Here is a 22,661-nt window from a genome sequence, read left to right as displayed (position 1 = left end):
GCGGAACCGTCATTTTCAAGGCAGCCTTCGTCACAAGCCTGGGAAATCTGGAACTGTACTTTTATGATCTGATAAAAGTTGATAGTCTTTACTTGGGATTTTGTTATTTTAACTCATGTACAACCACTCCCTCTATGTGTCTATTTTATAGTTTCGTTTTTCATCTTTAATTTTTGTCTGTTGTTATAACTGTTCTCTCTGTTTTATATACATTATAAAATAAAATAGAAATAAACTTTACCCCCCCCCCCAATATCTGGAGTGACATTTAAAGGAGGGTAGGAGGCACTTCAGAGAACGGTTTGGCAATGGCTCTCTAAAGCACCCACTTCTCCATTAAATATTTAACAAGCTGTGACAGAACGGGGTGTGTGTTTGGGGCAAGCTGAGCAAAGGACTGGGTGAAATGTGGGGACAGGGAAAGAGGCTTAGTAAAGAGGGTTGACCAAGGGCTAGAAGGCATAGCAGGTGGGGACAGCATCCTCTAGTACATTCATATTACTGTAAAGGTAAAGGGACCCCTGACAATTAAGTCCAGTCGCGAACGACTCTGGGGTTGCGGCACTCACCTTGCCTTAAAGGCTGAGGGAGCTGGCATTTGTCCGCTTCCGCAGACAGTTTTTCCGGGTCATGTGGCCAGCATGACTAAGCCGCTTCTGGCGAAACCAGAGCAGCGCACGGAAACGGCGTTTACCTTCCCGCCGGAGTGGTACCTATTTATCTACTTGCACTGGCATGCTTTCGAACTGCTGGGTTGGCAGGAGCAGGGACTGAGCAACGGGAGCTCACCCCGTTGCGGGGATTCGAACCGCGACGTGTAATTCATCAATTTTAGCTTATCAGGATCGCCCCCCCCCCACACACATTTTGTAGGGGACTTTGGGTGTATTACCATTCTCTTACTCAGAAAGGATAGGATGCTGTGACACCATTTGTAAAAACAAAACCAGAATTGCATGGTAGAAAGAAATTAATGACTGATCTAGAAGCATCCCCTCACCTTTCTCATTGCTAAAATCTGCAGTTGCCTCTCAAAGATCAGAATCATAAACTTATATAAGCACATGGTTGGTAGCCAAGACAAGCTCCCAGGAGTATAGAAAAAAATATGTCCTTCATGTGCCATAACCTGACCAAGGAAGCACCATGCACTACGCTCCAAGCACCACTTTGAATACCAGTCAATGGAGATGTCACAGGTATTAGCCACTTCGGTACAAACCGTGAAGAGTGTATGTGTGTTTATTTCAGGAAATCTAATGGGCGCCGCCTAATTTTCCCCCTACCTGTAGGCAAGGAGTTCTTCTGTGTCACAGGGCTCTTTGGTGTCCCGGGCACACTGCTAGGCCGCTCCCAAGTAGTCTCTGTTCAAAAACAACATTGATGTGAGTGCAGTCAGAATCACAAATATATACAAGAAAGATTTCCTGTCTGCCCCCCCCCCAAAAAAGTGGATCAAATAAATGTCCACCCTTATCAGATAAGAGAGGGTTAACTCCTGTTCTGTGCTGCTTTATATAATGCTCCCCAACTTAAGGGCAATCCTTTCAGATGGCATCACTTAAGAGCGTGCTCAGCTGGAGGCTTTCCCCTCAGGCAATCCTCACACTTACTGGAGGAAGCCACTCCACAGCAACACACCACTGTGGTTTCATACCTGTCAGGTGTGTACAACTGGAGCACCCAGTCTGTGATAGTCAGAAAAGCTGAAAGTCCCATTTTGGTGTGCCTTTATGATACTCAGCAACCTTATTATCAGAAGAGGCTTGATTTGTATTTATTTCATTTAGAATATTTATTATCCATTATTCATTGCTAAAAGAAATCTAAGAGAGGGCTGTGATACTATCAGCATATTAAAAACACAATAAGAAATTCCAGCAATAAAACCAGGAGACCGTAACTTATGACCTCAAGATCAGTACTAATATCCATCAATTGCCCAAGTGAACAGATAAGACATTAGCAGGCACTGAAAATTCGTAAGAGCTCCCTCCTTTATTTCAGAGGTGAAGGGAATTCTATAATTTAGGCCCCACTATGGAGAAGTTTCCTCAGAATGCCACACTGAAGAACTTCGGGAGGCTGTAGCACACAACCAGGAGAGCCTCAATGTATGGGCAGGTCCGTGGGTGGGAAAAGGAGATTCCACAAGTATCCAGGCCCTTGGCTGTACAGGGCTTTAACAGTTAACATTACATTTGGCTCACAGCAGCAGATCATTAATTTGAGTCACTATTCATCAGATCCAAGGCCTTGAATTTTGTTTTACAACCCATGGAATATGCAGAGTGAAGAGCAGATTGACCACATGCAGAGTATCTATCTTTCCTTCACCACGAGTAACTACAATCACGGTTTAATACATGTTGGAGGTTAACAGAAAGACTGTTTTTTCAGTGTGCACTGCTGCTAGTCAGTATAAAAGAGATTTGTACACAAAGTTCATTGGAAGTCATATTTCTTTTCTCCTGGACTCCTTTTTTTTGGAATGCATTTCCCCCCTACAATGAATTGCATCCATTCAACAAATGGATTGCAGACTCTTACTTTTCTATTTAGATATAAAGCATGAACATAAAGAAAGAAAGAAGGAAGGAAGGAAGGAAGGAAGGTAGGTAGGTTCTTTTTTAGGTTTTGCATCCTTCAGGTTTTCACGATGCATGGGGAGATTTGGGCAACAAGCAAGATTTAAACAAGGAATCACAGCAGCCACTTTCAAATGATAATCTCCAACGGTAGGTGGTGCTGTAACTTTGAATTAGCTCTGCTTAGAGGCAGCACCACAGACAAGGCAAAGTCAATTGCTGGGCTGCAAGCAATGCAGTACTGTGTTCTTTTTATGACTGCAGGTAGAAAAATGATTTCTCTAATGCCTACAGCTTCTGTATGCTGGCTCTATGCAGGTCAAGCATGCAATACGTGAGAAGGGGCACTGCAAGCAACACATCAAGCTAATTTTCAAGCCGATTCTCAGAAACTATGGTAACTTACACTGTGGGACACATTGCACAGGGAGGCAGCAGGGAGAAGTTAAAAAATAAGAATGCATTAATGGGTCAAACCTCACCTAGACCCCACGAGAATAGGGTTTCAAAGGTAAGGAAACATGTGACATCAGGGCTGGGGTGGGGGTAAGCGATCAGCAGCAACACCTGAAACTACAAACCAGGCATCTGGGGCAGATTGTCACTACACCTGCTAAACTCCTCTTTGCCCTCTCCTACCAATTTTCTTTGTATAGCCCTTTGTGATTATTCTGTTTTCTACACATTCCTCTTTCCTCACTAAAGGATTTATGCCAATGGCTGATCTGTGAAGCCTGCCCAAGCCAGCTTAGGGTACTGCACTGCAGGCTGCCTCGTGATACCATTACAACATTCTCATTTGTGTACCACTGGTTTTATGCTGTAGTAATTCTTTCTTTAAAAATCAGAATGCTTTGCAATTGATAGTTGCATGTATGTGTTCACAGTAATTGGGGAGTTCTCACTCAGTTGCGACACAGGATTCAGGTGCTTCCTCTCAAAGCTCTGCATTAGTTACAGGGATATCACTGCTTCTTTGCACTCTTGCAAGCGGGATAATCCTAGTTTATCAATTCATTGCAGAAGCGTTGACTTGGGAATGAGATGGGGGTGGATGGGCCGGTGCATGTATCACAACGTCACGCAATGCCTAGGCGTCAGACGTGACACCGTTGCATGCAGGGTCTCTGGGCATCACATGGCAACTTGGCTTCCATGACTGGTGGCTCCTCCTCTTCCTGCCGCCACCACGGTGGGCCGGGGACTGCTTCCCCTCCACTGCAGGACAGGGAGGGGCTGAGTTGCCACCATGTTCCTATCTCTCTGACATGGCACAACCACACGGTACCATCATACACGACAGCTCAGCTTCCATGGCCGGTGGTTTCTCCACCTCTGCTCCTCTTCCTTATAATACCCATAGTATTTTAACTTTTTTTTTTAAAGTGATGTTTACTAGCAAGGCTACCCTACTACCTACAGCGATATTGTTTTGTGACCCTCTTCCCTTGAGGCTTGAACATAACACACATCTTTTTCTTTACACACATCTTTTTCTTTACATTTAATTAACAGATGCTTTATACCAATAATTCTATTACTATGTACTATTCTGCAATAGTGCACACCTTGGCATAAATGCATTTTTATAAAGCAGTAAAATAAATAAAGCAATGAATCTCTCCAGTACGTAGTACTCGTGATTGGAAACAACTCTCCGGGGCCCAAAATCCTTTTATTTAAAAATGCCAGGGAAGAAACAAGTATGCAGTGACACTATCACTAAGCTAAGGACTCTTCCATATCTAAAGTGATAAACATGAGTTTTGATATCATCAGGACCAAAGTTCCTTCTAATCGAGCCAAAACATCACTGACACTGAATCAAGGTTAAAACAAATATGGCACTGAAAGACAAGATCCATCTGGAAATTCCCTAACACAGGGTTGGGGAATCTTTTTTGGCTTCCCTAACACCAACTCTGGCAGGTGGGTGGAGCAGCTCACCTGTCAATCACACGATATCATTACAGGCTGTCCCAGTCACCTAACGGAATCCCTTTCACAGGGTTCCAAAGCACCTGATGGCCTAAGGGATGATTCACAAAATCCTCCGGATCAGATGTGTTCATTTCCTTCCCAAACTACAGCATATTTGTGGCGGATGAGTCATCAATCAATTCATCATGTGTCATAATTGTACTTGCTAGCTTTCTACTCACATAAAGAAGGTTTTGCATAAAACACAGCTTTTACTGGAGTTCAAAGATCAGTCAAAACAGGAACGCAATGCAATCCATGTAGCAAGACACACCAGTCACACATAGGAGCAGCCTTTCTCATCCTTAGGTTCCCAGGTGCTGTTGGACTACAACTCCCATCATTCCTAGCTAGCATGGCCTGTGGTCAGGGATGATGGGAGCTGTAGTTCAAGAACCTGTAGGGACCTGTAGGTTGAGAAAGGCTGCATAAGGACAGTAACATAAATTGCAAATTGACCCCAAAGTTGAATTCATCTACATAGTAAGTGACCAATTAAGCTTGTAGTCCTTATAAAATACTAATGCAAAATTGCTTGTGTGCAAGCATTTTCCTTATAAAAGCATGGTCTCCATACATAGTTTTCTTAAGTGCAGCCCTTTTCAAGGATACTGGCCTGGATATTGTACAAGCTAACTAGTCTGTAGCTATCTGGTTCACACACACACACACCTCACCCTGGCTCTCCTACCAAAAGGAAAAGGAAAAGATATATAATTTCCCCTTCTCTCCTAGAATTCCATCAACTCTATATTCACATTTTTTTAAAAAAAATCATCACCCTAAGTGGTGCAGAAACTGTGTTGCTTCAAGTGCAAATTATTAGTCGATGAGGTTTAAAAATATAAACCAGCATTGAAGGCAGGCAATTAGCAAGTATAATATTTTTTGTATTTTATTTTACTTAGCATCCCATTTCCTATTTTGCTGTCTTGTGTTACAGCTTTTATTTTATTCTTGTTTGGAATGTCTGCATAATGTGAGGATGGCAACAGTGAGTCATCAGGGGTTTCGCAGCAGTGCAGAGTACACAACTGTTTGATTAAACCGTGGAAGCATTAGCACTTTGTGTGTGCATTCTGAAATAGAAGGAGGAAAGCGAAAAGGCACCCAACAACTCATATCCAGAGAGATGGAATATCAGTCATGGTTTCTCTGAAATGTGGGAACGCAGCAACTGCTACCAAGCACAATTGTACAGAACTCAGATAGTACCTGCCCAGAAGGTTCAGGGAAAACAGGTGTTAATTTGCTTTATGAAATAGGAATGCTATTGTGACCAATTGTATAGGAAATTGCTGATTTCTAGGGTTACATCTTGTCTCAGCCCTTCAATACATACATGCTCATATCATGCCTATACAGTTTCTGCCTTGGGGAAGAGAAAGGTTAATAATAATAATAATAATAATAATAATACTTTCCCTGGTATTAGTTACTCAAGGCTTTGTGACAAAAAGTGGTAAAATATGCACGTGGGAAAAACCCCAGGTGGAAATTTTAAAAGTGACAAATCGCTGATGAATAAACCACATGACAAACTGCGCACAGCATCATCTTTCTGCACCATTATGACTAGTGATCCCAATCCAAATACACTTAAGCTAAACCAACAGGTCAAGCTGTAACTAAATATAAAATTTAAATTCTCTGCATTGCTCCGTGTGACAGTTTATTGTAAGATGCCTAGAGATGTGAAATTCAGGAGGTGTGGAATAATGAGGAATCTGTTTTGTTTCGAACACACTTTTTTTAATCCATAGGCCCAATATAGAGAAAAACTATGAACTGGGGGAAGGGAGATGGACAGAGAAAAGCTCTTATGAAACATTTTCTTTTTCAGAATGATGAATGAAATGCTTTTTAAAAGCAGTGATTTGCAGCAACATTGTTAAACAACCAATTCACACTGCTTCAGGTCTTGTGGCTAAGAGAGTCAAAGCTAGTAATGTTAGTGATTATAGCTGTTTTACTGTATTTGACTAGATTATTAAAGAGGCGGTGCTCCTAAGATGCGATGTTGGAAATAAAGAGTTCTCAAGTGCTGAAGAATGCTAACATTTTCAGGCATTTGCCACAGGTGTGAAATCTGGCCGTCTACCAAAGACATTGTTCCTGCAAAATGGTGACACAGCCTTTATATAACACAGCCTTCTATTTCTCCAGCTTCTCACTTTCCTCAGATTCTTCTACCTGCTGCATCAATGAATGAAACTGAAGATTGTTCGCACACACAGATACAAAATCCAGGAACAGATATGTAAATTTTTTTTTTGAAAAAAACCAAACTATTTCTTTTCTTTGGTATATGGGTTTATCACCGAAAGCTGCTTCTTGTTTTTCAAACTTTTATTTATGAAATTTTAACAGCTTTTATGCATACATCGTACAGTATCCATCACTTATCTCTTTTCCTAAGACTTCCCAATCCATCTCTCTGTGGTATTCTAGGGAAATCTTGATCTGCTGCATATCCTGATATTTCACCCATTACCACTTCAAGTCTTCCTCTTTTGATGCTATCTACTGCTCATATGTTAGGGACACGGGTGGCGCTGTGGGTTAAACCACAGAGCCTAGGGCTTGCTGATCGGAAGGTCAGCGGTCCCAGCTCCTGCCAACCTAGCAGTTCAAAAGGACGTCAAAGTGCAAGTAGATAAATAGGTACCGCTCTGGCAGGAAGGTAAACGGTGTTTCCGTGCGCTGTTCTGGTTCGCCGGAAGCGGCTTAGTCATGCTGGCCACATGACCCAGAAGTTGTACGCTGGCTCCCTCAGTCAGTAAAGTGAGATGAGCATCGCAACCCCAGAGTCATCCACGACTGGACCTAATGGTCAGGGGTCCCTTTACCATTACTGCTCATATGTTAACTCCTACTTGTAGGTTAAATTGTATATTGTATCCTCTAAAATAATCTCCAAAACACTTCCACTCTTCTCTTGTCTTTAAATCATCCTTAGTTTTGCGGTCATGGTTACTAATTCTTTGTATTCTATCAATTTGTTCTACCAAATTTCCTTTGTGGTTATTTCTTCCTCTTTCCACTTTTTGGCATATACTATTCTAGCTGCAGCAGTTGCGTACAGAAAAATATTGAGTACCTTTTTTGGAATGTCATTACCTATTACCCCTAATAGAAAGGCCTCTGGTCTTTTGGGAAATGTGGTTTTTAGAATATTTTTTTAAATTCTGTGTGGATCATTTCCCAATACTCTCTAGCATATTTACATGACCACCACATATGGATCAGGGTTCCCTCCACCTCGTGGCACTTGAGCATAAATTAGATCCTTTTTTATACATTTTCACTAATTTGCTGGGTGTCAAGTACCAACAGTACATCATCTTTTGTAGGTTTTCCTTAATAAGATAACAGGCAAAGAAATTTATGGTTTCCCCCCATAATTTTTCCAATACAGACAATTCTATGTTGTAACCAATATCTATGACCCATTTTGCCATTGTCGCCTTTACCATCTCATCTATTTCTATTTGTGCAAACTATCAATAAAGCTTTTTTTCCCCCAGAAAAAAATTAAGGATCATTCACTCAACTTGAGTTATGCTAGAATGTTCAAAAAATTATTATTTACTGGGACAGCACAGTATAGAAAACTAATGAATAAATAAGGATGGTTAATTTCCCCCCACTATGGCAATTACTGTATACAATGATGAAATATGACTGAGTTTTTCAATAATATTATAAAGTTTGATTATCCAAATGTGTTGCTGATGCATTAATTATATTAAAGATTTATTCTCTGAGCTCTGTCCCTAAAAATTGAATTTCTTCTGTTTCTGCACGATAAATCCAAAGTCTACATACTGTTTCTAAGCCCAGATAATAAAGCTTTCATTTTGCTTACTACAATGTCAATGGTTTCTATATTCCCAATGAATTCTGACACTAGTTCACCAACTGTCAAAAATTAAAATATACTCAGGTACCATAGGTGCAGCAACTAGAAGCTTGTCTCTCTGGACATATTTGTAATTAATGTTTAAATATACTTTTACATTTTATTTAGCGTATTTCATGCTCTTAAAGAACTGCAGTTTAGGCGCAATGAGAGCCACTAGGTTTCACATGAAGAGCCACAACCCAAGTTACAAAATGTGCATCGAGTTGCTGCTCCAAGGGAGCAACTACAGAGGCTTCCATAGGAAGTGGTACTCAAATTAATGGTTTGCACTCTCTGAGGAGCCTTCCTAGCCAATTCTATTCCATGCTATGCTCACCTCACCACAGCTCCACAACTCAGAGAGGCCTAGTCAAGACCACAGATCAGGGGTGGCACATCCTGCTTTGCCACTTGAGGTGAAAGAGGAAGTACTGCCTTGCCTTGCTGCTGCAGCAACACCTGATCAGGGCCGTCTTATCCATAGGCGCTAAGGGTGTGGGGCACCCGGGCGGTGGGCTCTCAGGGGAGCCAGACCGAGAGTCCGGGGCCTGAAAGTTGAAGAGCCTGTCTGTCGGTCGGAGCACCACAGCGGGCTCTTCTGCTGCAGGCGGCTCTGAGCCACCAGTTCGGGGGCAACCGAGCCAACGAGACACTGAGGTGGCTGGCCGGCTCCGCCCTCCTGCGCGCCTGGGACTGGGCAACCTGGGGGGAGGGCGCGCATGGCAGATCTTTGCACCCCAGTGCTGCATATGCTTAAGACAGCCCTGCACCTGATCCTGCTGCCTGCACCACCCACCCTTCTGCCTCCACCGCTGGCATAGAAGGAACGCCGATATCAGGCGATATCTCAGCAATTTCAGGTGAGATCTCTGGTGAAATTGCCAAGAACTCACCCAACAGCGGAGCCAGAGGTGGTGTGTACAGGCAGGGCACCTCCAGGGGTGCTGCCGCAGGGGCTTCTGCTGCCTGAGGTGGTAGCCTCAACCCACCTAATGGCTGCACTGGCCCTGCCCGGGATGACACCCCCCCTCCCCCAGGCTGCTCTCAACTCCCATGTTTGGCAACTGTCCTTTTGGAATGGGACCTAACAATTCCTCTCCTCTCTAATGATTAACACCCTCTGCCTCCTTCCCCCAAAGTGGGTCCATAGGCATAATCTGAACTTGCTCCTATAAGCCAGACCAGGGATGGGGAATCTGCAGCCAAACAACATCTGGAGGGCCACAAGCTCCCCGTTCCTGCTTTACACAATCCAAAATGTCTTGCTTGATAAAGAGACTTTGGATTTTGTTTTGCTATTGAAAACATACTGTTTTGAAAGGTTTGTTTTATAAATAAATAAATATATCATGGTCCTGCCAGAATTCCAGCAACAGGCTGTATATGTCTTTGGAAAGACTGAAGTATGCCAACATAGTGCGGGGGGGGGGGGGATGTTATGCCAACTTGACTTTCAGGTATTGTCCTGCTGACCTATAATATGATATGAGTCAATTAAAAACTTCATAAACTACTAGACATCTCCAATAAAAGATACCAAGTTTGCAGTAGGAGCTTCACAAATGGTTCCACAGAAGCAGCGCAATATGTCCATCAGCTGTGGACTAGTGTCATGCTTCCAATATTTGTGAAAATCATGTTAACTGAATTTCATTAAAGTACAAATGAATCACGGCCATTCTGCTTTTAAGTTTCTGTGTTTTAGTTGTCAGTGCTAAATATTTGCACATGCTTCTCCTTTACAGTCAATATTAAAAAAAAATCAACAAGCAATGATGCAAAGTCCAGATTTTGGGGAGGGAGGCATATTAATCTGATATGACTGATTTTAATAAAACTACTGATTTAGTATTTAGAAATATTTAACAAAAGCAAATCTGTTTCTGTGTGTAAGTTGCAGGCAGCGAAATTGTTGCAGAAAATCATCCTCTCCTGCCACAAAAAACAAAAAACCCCAACACCCACAGCCTTATATTTTCATGCTTTCAGAGAGGAAATCATACAGCTGATCCATCCTTAATTCTTACACATGAAAAGATGAAAGGAACTGGCATCCCTGACTTGCTGTTATGTAACATAAGAATCCTTGCCAACCCTGCAGTGTTACACTGCCATATACTGGCAGTAACTAAAATAACAAGGCAGTCCACAATTACAGTTCTCAGAATAGAAGAAGTCAATCAGTTTGCTTTTCCAGAAAAAAAAAAAAAAAGCCTTATAGACAATTGGCACAAATACAGGTTGCTGGTGGCTGGTTTTGTTTTTTCCCTCTCCCCAAAGTCAATACATGTTATACTAATAGCTCTATTCAACTGATTTGGCAAGCCTGTGAATTATTTCAGATGCTACTTAACTCCTAGGGAACTTGGGCACAGGGCAGTATCAAAGCACATGAAATGAGTAAATTACAAGAAAATAAATATGTAAGATGGAACGGAAAACAACCGATACAGTGGATTCCAGAAGATGCACCTCTATGGGAGGCTAAGCAGCTCCTAAGCAAGAGATAATAAGGGTGTTGAGACACACAACACTATGCACAAACTGGGAAAGGGGAAGAGAGGAGCTGCGCCAGCCAGCCTGGTGGCTGCACATTTGGCTTCAGTAAGAACAGGCACTTTTCAAATATGGCTGCTCTACCTGAAGGGGGATTCTGATTGGCCAAGGAAGAGTCCTACTCATATGGGACCTGTTGACATTGAGGCCAAAAGCAGAGCGGCTGAAGGGACATGGCTGGTCAGTGTGAAAAGCTAGCATGATTCTGCTTCCTCCTCTAACGTTGGCTAAGTTGGGGGTGGCGTTGTATGTACCCCCTGTCTAAGGGACCACAGCTTTTTGCATTTACTGTAGGTGTCATTTGTCCCTGTCTTGTCTACATATCACTGGAGTTCACGGCTGTGATGGCAAGAAAAGCTACAGCAGGAAGACAAGCCCAAGAATGACAGAGCCTGCTCACATATTGCTTATCGTCACCGTGGAACCCTTTAACCCAGCTCTCTCCTCCATATTTCTACTCCCACTCCCTTCTGGCTCTGGGCTTCCCAACAACCTCCTCCCTCAACAGATCACGCCGCCTATCCATCTCTGGAGGGCCTAAGATTCTTCTTCCTACATACATCTGTCTCTTTCATAATGTCTGACCTATCTCCCTCTCAGGGGCTCTCTGTCAAATGAGAATGGTCTTTGAGTCGCTCTGTAATACCTTCTCATCACAAGGCTGTCGTCCATGTATGCCATCTCCAGGATATCATCATCATAGTCTGAAAGCACAGGGTTGCAGGGGTCTCACAGCAGTCTCAGTGCTTTTGTAGCACTGGATACTAGAAACGTACCTCTATAACAGAAGTGTTTCCTCAGATAGCCTTGTTCCAGAGGGATGGCAAAGGGTTTTTCTCTCCCTTGTTGTTGGTGCTATGTGTTTGAGTACAGCAGAAAAGCAAGTATGTAGGGTACGTTCCAAAACTGCCATGGTTTACCATGAACAAACTGGTTGTGCCTATTTTGCTCCTTTCTGCTAGCATGGGGCGGAAACGAACTGCAATCCTTGGCTTAGCATTACATTCAAACTGGGGATTGTGGCTTGTTTTCTTCCAACAAACAAACCAGGATCGTTAGGTCAAGAAGAAATCCTGCCTCCAGATCATGGTTTATTTGGAGCAAAACAAACCATTATTCCCAGTTCAGAATCAACACTAAGCCATAGATTGTGGCTTTTTTCCCATCCCTCTTCCATGTTACATGAGGGTATGACTGTTGTAAGGAAGGAAAACTATAAACTGTGGTTTACCATAATGTGCGAATAGCCAACAACCTGCAGAAATGTTCCACTGCTTTATACACTAAAATTGTAGCAGTTACATTGCAATGTTAGACCAATGTTAGGTATGATTTTTCTTTATTCAGATACAGGTTTATAAAGCTGCATTTGGGATGATGGGCTCTGCACCGCACCATCACCCTGCCTGGGAAACATATAAGGGGCTGCTGTTTGTTGGTGACAATCAAGGGTGAAGATTTCCACTACACCTGCCCACTTCTCTACCAGGTAAATTGGGGATGAGGGTTCTTTCTGGAATATTTGTGGGACTGATGTTTGCTTTTAGGTCCAGGGAAAGTTGCATTATTTGTGTGTAAGGTATTTAGCTGTAAACGTTATTGCTTGTTTAAATTTGTTGTAAGTTGTATTTTATTGTATCATTTAAATTTTGCATGTATTCTTTGTAAGGCATGTCTGGGTCTTTTTCTTTCTTTCTTTTTGGCCAAAATCTAACAAAGAAATAAACCTGTAATACAATATCATACCTGTTAATTAGTTCTGGTTTCTAGCCGAAAAGGCATATGAGAAAGACCATGTAGCTGAAACTGGTGAAAAAACTGGCATCCCATTGAGACAAACAATTTGGGCAGAACAACTTAGCTGTTAAATCTGAGCTAGTCAATTCCTCTGTCAGTTTTATCACAGGCAGGAGCCGAGTTATGGACTGAGCTTGGCAGTATTCATGAGTATGCACATATTTTAGCATTTCATAAACTATTTATTTAACAAAGTGTGTTATTACTGGAATGCTATCATCATTATTTATTATGTATATCTGCTCCCCCCAACCCCACTTTACTTTACAGTCCTAGCCAAAAGCCACAATGATCAGCACAAAAATACGATTACAACGTACAGTATATATGGGATAAAAGTTCCAAAATAATAATAATTTGAAGAAACAGTTCACCGTGAAAAAAAATGAAAATTTATGACATCCAATTTGGACCACAGCATTTTTGCATAAATCAATTGGGGAAAATACAAATATTAATATAAATACTACTAAAAGCATATGCCATTATATACATGGTGCTTTGCAGAGAATTGGACAAAAAGAAAAGGAGTGCATTCTGTATGCCAAATCTGACAAACACAATGGGTTTGTTCCCTCATGCTGTTATAGAGTTGTGCTGTTGAACTGCACCTTTTGTTTTTTAAAAAGTTCAGATGGCCTGCTTAATTTATATATTGCAGCTAAGCCCTGAAGGCTATATTACAGAAGAGGCTGCAATCTGGCTGTAGGTTTTTGCTATGACAAGCATTTTTATTTATTAAAAATTTACATCGTGTCTACTGGTCTGCTAACATGTTCCATGCTGCAGAAGTAAATAAACCAAACCACATAAAGTAAACAGAGGAACACAACAGGAAACTGATAATTAATTAGATCCAGCAGCAGGAAACAACCAATGAAACACAAACACAAAAATACCAAAGTTAAGAGTCCTAAAGGGCTTTATAAAAAAGCACCGCATTAGAAGTCTAGTCTCTAATGATGTATATAGAGGAGGTATGGCAAGCCAGGTGGAAGTTCCTTATTCTTGGTTCCATTGTCAGGATGGTTGAATCCTGGATAGCCCTCTGCTTTAATGCCAATAGCCGATGGACTTGGAACAGGTCATCTGAGCAGGCGCTTAAAAGCACAGTACAGGTAGGTTGGTTATGGACCAAGCTACACCCAGGCCCCAAAGGTCTTTAAAAGATCAATGCCAGCACTTGGACATGGACCTGCAAACCAACCAAGAGCCAGTGAGGTTGCTATGAAATAGGCCCCATTATATGCACTCAGGAACACCTGAGTCAACAATCTGGCAATCACATTCTATACCACTTGTAGTTTCTGAGAAAAACTTCAGAGGCAGTCCCACAGAGCTTTATGATAATCTAGCCTGATTGAGGTATGAATGACCATGGCTAGGACATTCCTTATCCAGGTAGGAGCATGGCTTTAAAAAACAACAACTGAAACAGGCAAGAAGTATTCTTGGCCACCGTTGCCAACTGGGAATCCAGGAGCGAGTACACCAACATTGCAAATCTGAGTCTTCTTTTAACAATCAGCGCAGTATTATTCCTAACAAAGGAACTCTACTTGCAGGCCTATATCCTAAATAATTTGAAGTCATATGAAAAGCGATGAAGGCTTATATTGGCCTGTATTGGGGAATTTTCAGCATTACAACATAGAGAGATGCTTTGAAAACACATCTAATAAGGGCAGTAAGAACAGCAACAGCAACAAATCACAAGAGGCGTTTTATGAATAATGATTTTTAATATGGGAAGACCGAGTCTGCAAAGGCACAAAGCCTTTACCTTTCAGAATCAGCTTTATTCCTGTGGCCTATGGCAAACAGAGGCCACACCAGCATAGCTACTAGCTGGAATAAAGCGTGCAAAAGTATCAAAGGTCTCCTCTCTCTTCCCTAGGAGGTGGTACAGCGACTCAATAAAATAACACATTATTGACAGCAGCAGCAACAGAAACAATTTGTACTCAAACCCACGTCCCTCATAGCTGAGAGAGCTTGCAAGGAAAGAAGAACTTAGGCCCATTGTTATATATAGCCAAACGCCTCTTTTTGAAGGAGGGCAGTCTGCCAGCTCCACTTAAAGAAGCATGGATACGCCCTGTACCAAAGAGATCATCACCAGACTGTCACTCTCCCCCCTCTTCAAACCTTCTGCTTTTAGTTAAGATGTAAAGATTGTGGCAGGGCAACACTCTCAGCATCTTATGAGATCATGGGTTCTCATGAACCCACCGGGACATTGTAAGTTAGTCACCAGCACAAAAACACAGTGAGAGAACAGACAAAACCTCATAATCTGATCCACCAGAAGTCAAGAAGAACAGAACTAGAGGAGAGCACCACCTCCTGACAACCACGTATCTTTCCCATGGGGCTCCCACCCTTCAGTTGAAAGCTCCTATTTGAGGGAGAGGAGCAATGTGCATGATAAGGAGAAGAGGAGGAGGAGGAGGAGGAGGAGGAGGAGGAGGAGTTTGGATTTGATATCCCACTTTATCACTACCCTAAGGAGTCTCAAAGTGCCTAACATTCTCCTTTCCCTTCCTCCCCCACAACAAACACTCTGTGAGGTGAGTGAGGCTGAGAGACTTCAAAGAAGTGTGCCTAGCCCAAGGTCACCCAGCAGCTGCATGTGGAGAAGCGGAGAAGCAAACCCAGTTCACCAGATTAGGAGTCTACCGCTCTTAACCACTACACCACACTGGTCTTTAGCAGTACAGTTCAAAACACGTATACTCAGAAATAAGTTCCATTGAATTCAATGGGCTTACTACCAGATAAGTAGCACCACAGGGAGTTGGACTAGATGACCAAGGGGGTACCTTCTAACTCTACAATTCTATGATTCCATTATTCTAAAGGGGTTAGGATTGCAGCTCTACTTAAGTGTCCATGAGCCCTATTTCTGAAATGTCCTCCCCCCCCCCATTTCAGAACCAATTACAAACTTATTTGCTCATCCAGGCATCCATAGGATATTAGATTTAAATCAGTCATTTTTAATGCTAGAAGTGTGGCGCCCACTCTGTGTGAACCTCTAAAGATTGGTGGTTTTAATTATGGTATTTCTCCTGGCCTTTATTTGTTTTATTGGATGCAGTTTTATTTAAATTCTTCTAATGGAATATTTGTTTGCATTGTATCCTGTCCTGAGATCAGCTGATGAAGGGTGGGTTAGAAACAGATTCAATAAATGCTCAGTAAGTTTACTAGCCAAGAAAACTAATTGAATAAGAGAGTCTGCCTTAGTATGGAGAATGGAGACCTGTTATTGGTATAAACATCCCAGATTGATTTTTTTTGCAAGCTCTTGCTGCTTGTCTTCTTATACAATATTACTTGGCCAACATCATCATAAGGTGGAAAATGCTTCAACCAGTGCTGGCAGCTTTTTATTATTCAAGAATGTGCTTTGGATATGAATCATCTGGGCACTAAACTGGAACTTCGAAGGCCACTGACATGGCAAGGAGGAGGATTGCCCAGTAAGCGTCCTTGTTCTCTAGCTAGCTTGTGCCCAAACTTTACAGAGGTTGCTCAGAATTATTAGAATCGCATAACCTATGGAAGCATGTTCCTGGTCTACTTTATTCAATCCTACAGCACTGAACGTTTTCTAGGAAGGCATTTCTAAAAGTGTTTGAAGACCTAGTGATTCCAATTTCCTACCTAATGTCCCCCCCCCCTCTGTTTCCTAATGTGCTTATGAATTTAAACCCACAATGCCTGTCTATGGATGTATCCAAACTAGGACATTAACGAGTATGGAGGTTGCTGCCTCCATGTGTGCACCTGTGCACCTTCGCCCACACATTTAGTGCTTTCAGTTTTATGCCTGTGACTTCTATCTCAAAGTTTCCCCATCCACACTGATGGGTGGTGCTGTAGGAGATGCATTCACGCAGTGTGTTGCTGTCTCCTTCCCTCAATTAATACTTCCTGACCAAGGTCCATTGTAGACATGTGTGCAGGCATGCCTTTTCCTGTACACACACAATATATATATATATATACACACACACACACACACACACACACACACACACCAAAGAACAGCAGTCAATAACTAACTAACTAACTAACTAACTAACTAAATATGTGTTTCACTCCAAGCCAGGCAAGGATTTCAAGGAACTGGTATGAAAGGCTCCTCCTTCTGTCTACTCCCCCTTTCCTTTCCCATCTCCTGTACCTGCAACAGGCAAATTTATTTTACAGTGGTGCCTCGCAAGACGAAATTAATTCGTTCCGCGAGTTTTTTCGTCTTGTGAATTTTTCGTCTTGTGAAGCACGGTTTCCCATAGGAAATGCATTGACGGTTTCCCGTAGGAATGCATTGACGGTTTTAAGAAAAAGGCGCAAGACGTTTTCGTCTTGCGAAGCAAGCCCATAGGGAGATTCGTCTTGCAAAGCAACTCAAAAAACAAAAAACTCTTTCGTCTTGCGAGTTTTTCGTCTTGCGAGGTACCATTGTATTTTATTTCTAATACAGCTGTTTTGTGCAAGAGCCATCCTGAGCAAAACAAAAAGATGTAGCCTTTCCTTGTTACAAACAAAGAGAAGCTACATATTTTCCTTTGGGAAGCAAAATGGAATTTGGTGTTGCAGCGTTGGATGGCACCCAGTGAAACACCAACAAAGGGTAAGACAAACAAACAGCTTGACTGCACCCACAGCCAGGTAACAGGCAATTTTCTTCTCTTACTGGGGTTATCCACAAATCGCGCAAATTGGAAAATCTGAATTTAATAGGGGGAAAGTGCAGGCTGCCATTTGGATGAGGACATTGTGAGGATGCTGCTGAGAGAATGGGGGAGAGAGCAGCAGCTTCAAACCCATAATAAACTCCTGTGTGGATGAGCCCTACATGCCTAACCCATTCTGTTCTTCTTTGGTTTTATATGAGAAATCAAGGTAGCCTAGAGGGCTAAAGGGAATCTTACCTGGATTGGTGGCAAACAATAACTCTTCTTTGTTTTAATTAATTGGCAGTCTGAGGATTTAAGCTCAAGAAGGCTGGGGGAGGGGGGAATCGTCCCTATATTTGAAACTAGGCAGCAGGCTAGATTTCCATCTCCCTCTCCCTCCCTCTCTGTGTGATCACAGTCCTGGTTTAGTCAGCGTAGATATGGCAAGAGCCACCACTAGACTTTGATCAAAGGTACTCACCTCTGACAGCTAAAGTAACATTCCTGAACTCCTTGGAAAGGAATGCTATGTAAGTAATTACACTGAAGCTACCCTTGTTTTAAAAAGTTGTTTTTAAAGAAGTTGCTTTTACAAGAAAACCACAGGAAAGCATAATTTGAAGAACCCCACCAGGAGCTCCTAACTCAGAAGTAAAAACCCAATCACCTCCTTGGAAACTCTTCCAAAAAAAAAAAGGTAGAATAGATCAAAGGAGGCCTTTATTCTCCAAGTGCAATACTATGAAAACTGCAGTGTGAGAGAGAGCTCTGGAGAAACATTACTGATCTGTACCTGCTTTATACATGCTTGTCTTGATGGCATTTGGAGTTCAAATGCATCAGCAGAAGCTGAGCTTAACAATGAATCCTTGCTTGGCGGAGCTTTACCCCTGGATGCAATCACAACGAGCCTCTGAGTTTAGATACATAAGTAAGCAAAGTTTATTAAAGAAAATACATGACCCGAGCTAACTAGTTTGCTCTTTCATCTCTGCAGAAGAGACGGACCAAAAATGTCTCCTCTCCCAAGATAAAAGAGGAGGAGGAGGAGAGGAAGGAGGAAGTGAGGTCAGCAACCCTGAGAGTATCATGCTAGCACCTGAGGGATGGTCAGCCCAGGTTAAAGGACACTCTAGGAATGGATGGTTCCTCTCCAGGGCTGGCCCACACAAGAGGTGGGGTGAAGCAGCTGCATCAGGCAGTGGAAGCCCCCGAGGCAGCACACCACAGGTGCCCCACCAGCATCAGTGCTGATTTTCTGCAAATCTTGCTGGAAATTGGTGCCACTTTTCTGCCAGCAACACTGGTGTGTGGTGCTGTGGCAGAGGGGCAGGGAGAGCAGGGAGGCACTTCTCATTTTGCCTCAAGCAGTGAAAGGGGACACGCTGACCCCATCCTTCTTTCTTATCTACTTTCTCCCATGCAAACCTCCAGTCTTCAAGTATAAGCTGAGTTGCATCCCACCATATACACACTCAGGGGAGATTTGCATTAAGGGCACGTTGAGCTCAGTTCTCAATAGGTCACAGTGGATTTTCACACATGTGGCTTAACTAGGCTTCCACAGCCCCCCAGTGTGAAGATATGCCAGGGAAATGTCAAACCAGTTAACATTTATCTATGCTACAAAACTATAGATATTAAGGCGCCATCATTTTATTACCATTCTCTGCTGAAAACACTGTGCACACCAGAATAGTTTCTTGGTACTCAACTAAAAGGCAGCATAAAAGCAGCAGTAATTATTATTTCATACCTCCAAAGAAAGATATAAGGCAGAACTATTCTGTGTGTGAAAGTATTTCAACTTGCCTGGGGCTCTGCGGAACCTGCCCCCAACCAATTTCAGGGATCATGGGAGGAAAAGGAGAGGGGAGAGCTCTTTTGCACAAGTTCGTTAGGGATCCCACCCTTTGTCTTAGTTGTAATCACAAGTTCACAGTTGGAAAATCTTGATATTGACCACAAGATGCAAACAGTAAATATGTATTGAGTTTGCCCAGTGAGATGAGATGGATAAGTTGCCGCACTTTTATCAGTTTGGCCTCCTATCAACTGACAGAAACATGCGCTCTCCCATAACAAGGAGACCAGGCAGATGTTAGTTCACGCACCACCCACTGACTTATTTTATTCATGACTTGTAAAGGCATCTTAAGTTTGAACAAATCTAAAGCTAGTTTAACCAGGTACACAGAGAAAATAAATGTGCACGGATCACCACTATAATCAGCAACAATTCTTAGAATTTCAGCAGCAATTTTTTCTGTCACCACAAACACGGGAACTGCCACTGATAATATCTGTAAACCATCGCCCACACTTCACATTTCTCCATGCAAACACACGTGCTCATGGAAGGCTATGCCTTGTTTCACTTGGAGCAGAAATAAATTGCATAAAGCAGCCCTCAGCCATAAAGAAGAAAAATCAAGTCTTTCCGTGACACCTACCTAAACTCTAGGCCTCATTAACATTCTGTGGCATTAAAGATTTGTAATTATACCGCCCACCAAGTGGAAGCAGTATTTTCTAGTATCATATTTGAAAACATATGCGAATTTGTCTTGTGCAAGAAATAAAGTGTGCATTCTTTTCTCCTTAGACTACTAATTAGAGAAGGCTCACTTGCTTTCTTTTCAAGAGAAATAATTGCTGTCTCTTTTGCCCCATCCCAAGATGTGGCCTGTTTTTATTTTATCAGATCATCACAATGAGACCACATGAGTAGATGACAAGTCTACTGCTAAGAACTACTGCATGGTTTATAGAATGCCAGGCCAACAGCCATGTTAGCCATCTGAAACTCGTCACATAGCTGTAAAATCTAGAGAAGACATATTATACTGGATATGAAGGAAGTTTATGAAGAATATTTGTGTTGTCTGGTGGTGTAAACTCGCCATAAAAGTACATCAATCAGTTAAGGCTTCTCCACACTTACCTTTCTGCCAAACTTACCAAGCATTGCTCACGCTTTAAATCCCACAAAGGTATATTTGTTGTCTTCCTGCTAGACAACACTATGGCATATACTTCTCTGCATAGTGAGGTGCAGAGCAAAAGGGGGAGGGGAGCACATTCTAGCAACAGGCATGAAGCTGTTGGGCGATACGCTGCCCGGTTTAAGTAATGGCTTTGTGGAAGATCCAAGATGGCACACACAAACCTCTCACAAGACCACCATCCCTAGTAATGGGAGGAGAACCACTGTGATATCCCAGTCACACTGCAACCGTTTAGGGTTTCTCTAAACGGATAGACTTCAACCCTTCACTTAATATCTTCACAGTGAACATCAAGGCCACACACTTATGAGTCAATAGACTTAATTAAGAGAGCTCTTAAAGAGGGGAAACAGAAACTTCCAGGTTTGTAAGTGCTCAAGTATCTTATAATGAACTAAGCTTGTGCCAGCAAAACCTCAGCAGAAACAGTACATGCATTAAGGAGGAATGGGATATATCATGCCCAAGGCAGGTAGTACTGTTGCCATAGAGGGATGCAAGGGGCATGGACCAAAAGTAACAGCTATTCCCTTCTCCTTACTCTCCTCTGTTAGGAAAAGCAGCCTCACACTGCTAGTTAGTTGGCTGATCAAGGCCAGAACTCACCAATTATTTCCCCACCCAACACATACTAGGAAGTGGGCTGTTGGCTGGAGACTTTCCTTTTACGTCACAGGACAGTACTGTACCTGCTTCTACAGGGGCAGTATTTCATTGGCGTCACTCCCCCCCCCCCTTTGTATTCAGCACAGGTTCTAAGAGACCTACATACATACAATTGATTAACACCCATTCTATGTGTCATCAGCGATCCTGGCTTTTCCACCATCCCTGAACACAAAGTCAGAGCCTATGAGTATAGAGAGCTTGGGTGTACAAGAAGTACCGTATTTTTCGCTCTATAAGACACACTTTCCCCCCTCCTAAAAAGTAAGGGGGAAAAGTGTGCGTCTTATGGAGCGAATGCAGGCTCCATGGCTTTGCGTTGCTTTCGCTGAAGCCTGGAGAGTGAGAGGGGTCAGTGCGCACCAATCCCTCTTGCTCTCCTGGCTTTGCTTCACTGGAGAGGCGCTGCACAGCTTTTCCTCTCTGTGCAGCACCCCTTCAACGAAGCGGGAGGAGAAATGGAAGGGGCTCTGCTTCTCCTGCCGCTTCGCTGAAGAAGCGCTGCTTCAGGGTGCAAACGGGGCTCCGGAACGGATCCCGTTCGCATCCTGAGGTACCACTGTACCTCTCTCCTAAAACAGATGGCTGGTACTGTCAAAGCTGGCTGTTCAAAGCTCTGCACCAAGGCCACGCTGAAAAATAAAATAAGAGAACCCATTGCAATAGGAAGCAGCATTTTACTGTGGCATTCTGCAAAATCGGTAGAAAGAAAAGCCTGCTTTTGAAGAGTGAGGCACTGAATTTGGAGTGGGGGGGGGGACGGAACTCTTACCAACAGGTTACAACATCTGGAACATCATGAGTTTATGCAACAGGGTTTTGTAAGGGAAACACCCTGTTGTGTTCCTAGTAGACAGCAGCAGGGCCTCTTGCAATATGATTCTCCAGACTAAATCAGACCCAAAGACAAACCATTAAACAAAAGCAGACACTCCCCAGAAATGTACAATGCAAACATTAAGCAGTCAACAGGAAAATGCAGACTCGCTTACAAGCCTCCAAAACAACAATCTGTACCAAATTATGTTTACATGAGTGGGTGGAAAGAGGGATTGAATAGGCAAAGTCCCTTGGAGGACTAAGAGAAGTAGGAACGGTGTTGTTCTTTTACTTCATGCCAGGTTGGAGGGCGGTCAGAAGCACAGAGTTCCCCTCCCTCCCTCCCTCCCTCCTTCTTCTCTGACCTAACCCATTGTCTGGCATGAAATGAGAGCATGAATCGCCTCTCTCCTATGTATGCAAAAGGACGCAGTGAAGCGCATGGCCACAAATAATGGCTAATTTGTTCACCCTTAGGTATTCCTCACTTGTTCCAGGAAGAAACCACCCAGTCCCTGGAAAGGTGGCCTTACAAAGGGAACAATTATGTAAAATGTAGAAAATAAGGAAAAGATGTCAATGAAAAAAAAGCAAGAGTTTTAATAAGTTGTTGCAGGCATTAGTATTTCATTAGCTAGCAATCATGACCGTTGCT

The 22,661-nt window shown here is 42.7% G+C and overlaps 1 protein-coding gene across 4 annotated transcripts in view; it reads right to left on the bottom strand.

Moving 5' to 3' along the window:
• Positions 1 to 22,661, bottom strand: part of GAS7 (growth arrest specific 7) — a 129,270-nt gene that overhangs the window by 37,723 nt on the left and 68,886 nt on the right. For all 4 annotated transcript variants that reach the window (XM_083428487.1, XM_083428488.1, XM_083428490.1 and 1 more), the window contains exon 3: positions 1,287 to 1,364. In XM_083428487.1, coding sequence (XP_083284613.1) covers positions 1,287 to 1,364 — 78 coding nt within the window. The remainder of the gene's footprint in view (positions 1 to 1,286; positions 1,365 to 22,661) is intronic.

This window comes from Podarcis tiliguerta, assembly GCF_965153285.1.
Source record: "Podarcis tiliguerta genome assembly, chromosome: 2".
Classification (NCBI taxonomy): Eukaryota; Metazoa; Chordata; class Lepidosauria; order Squamata; family Lacertidae; genus Podarcis; species Podarcis tiliguerta.
The sequence above is the reverse complement of the archived record's forward strand: the minus strand, read 5'-3'. Positions and strand labels throughout refer to the sequence as shown.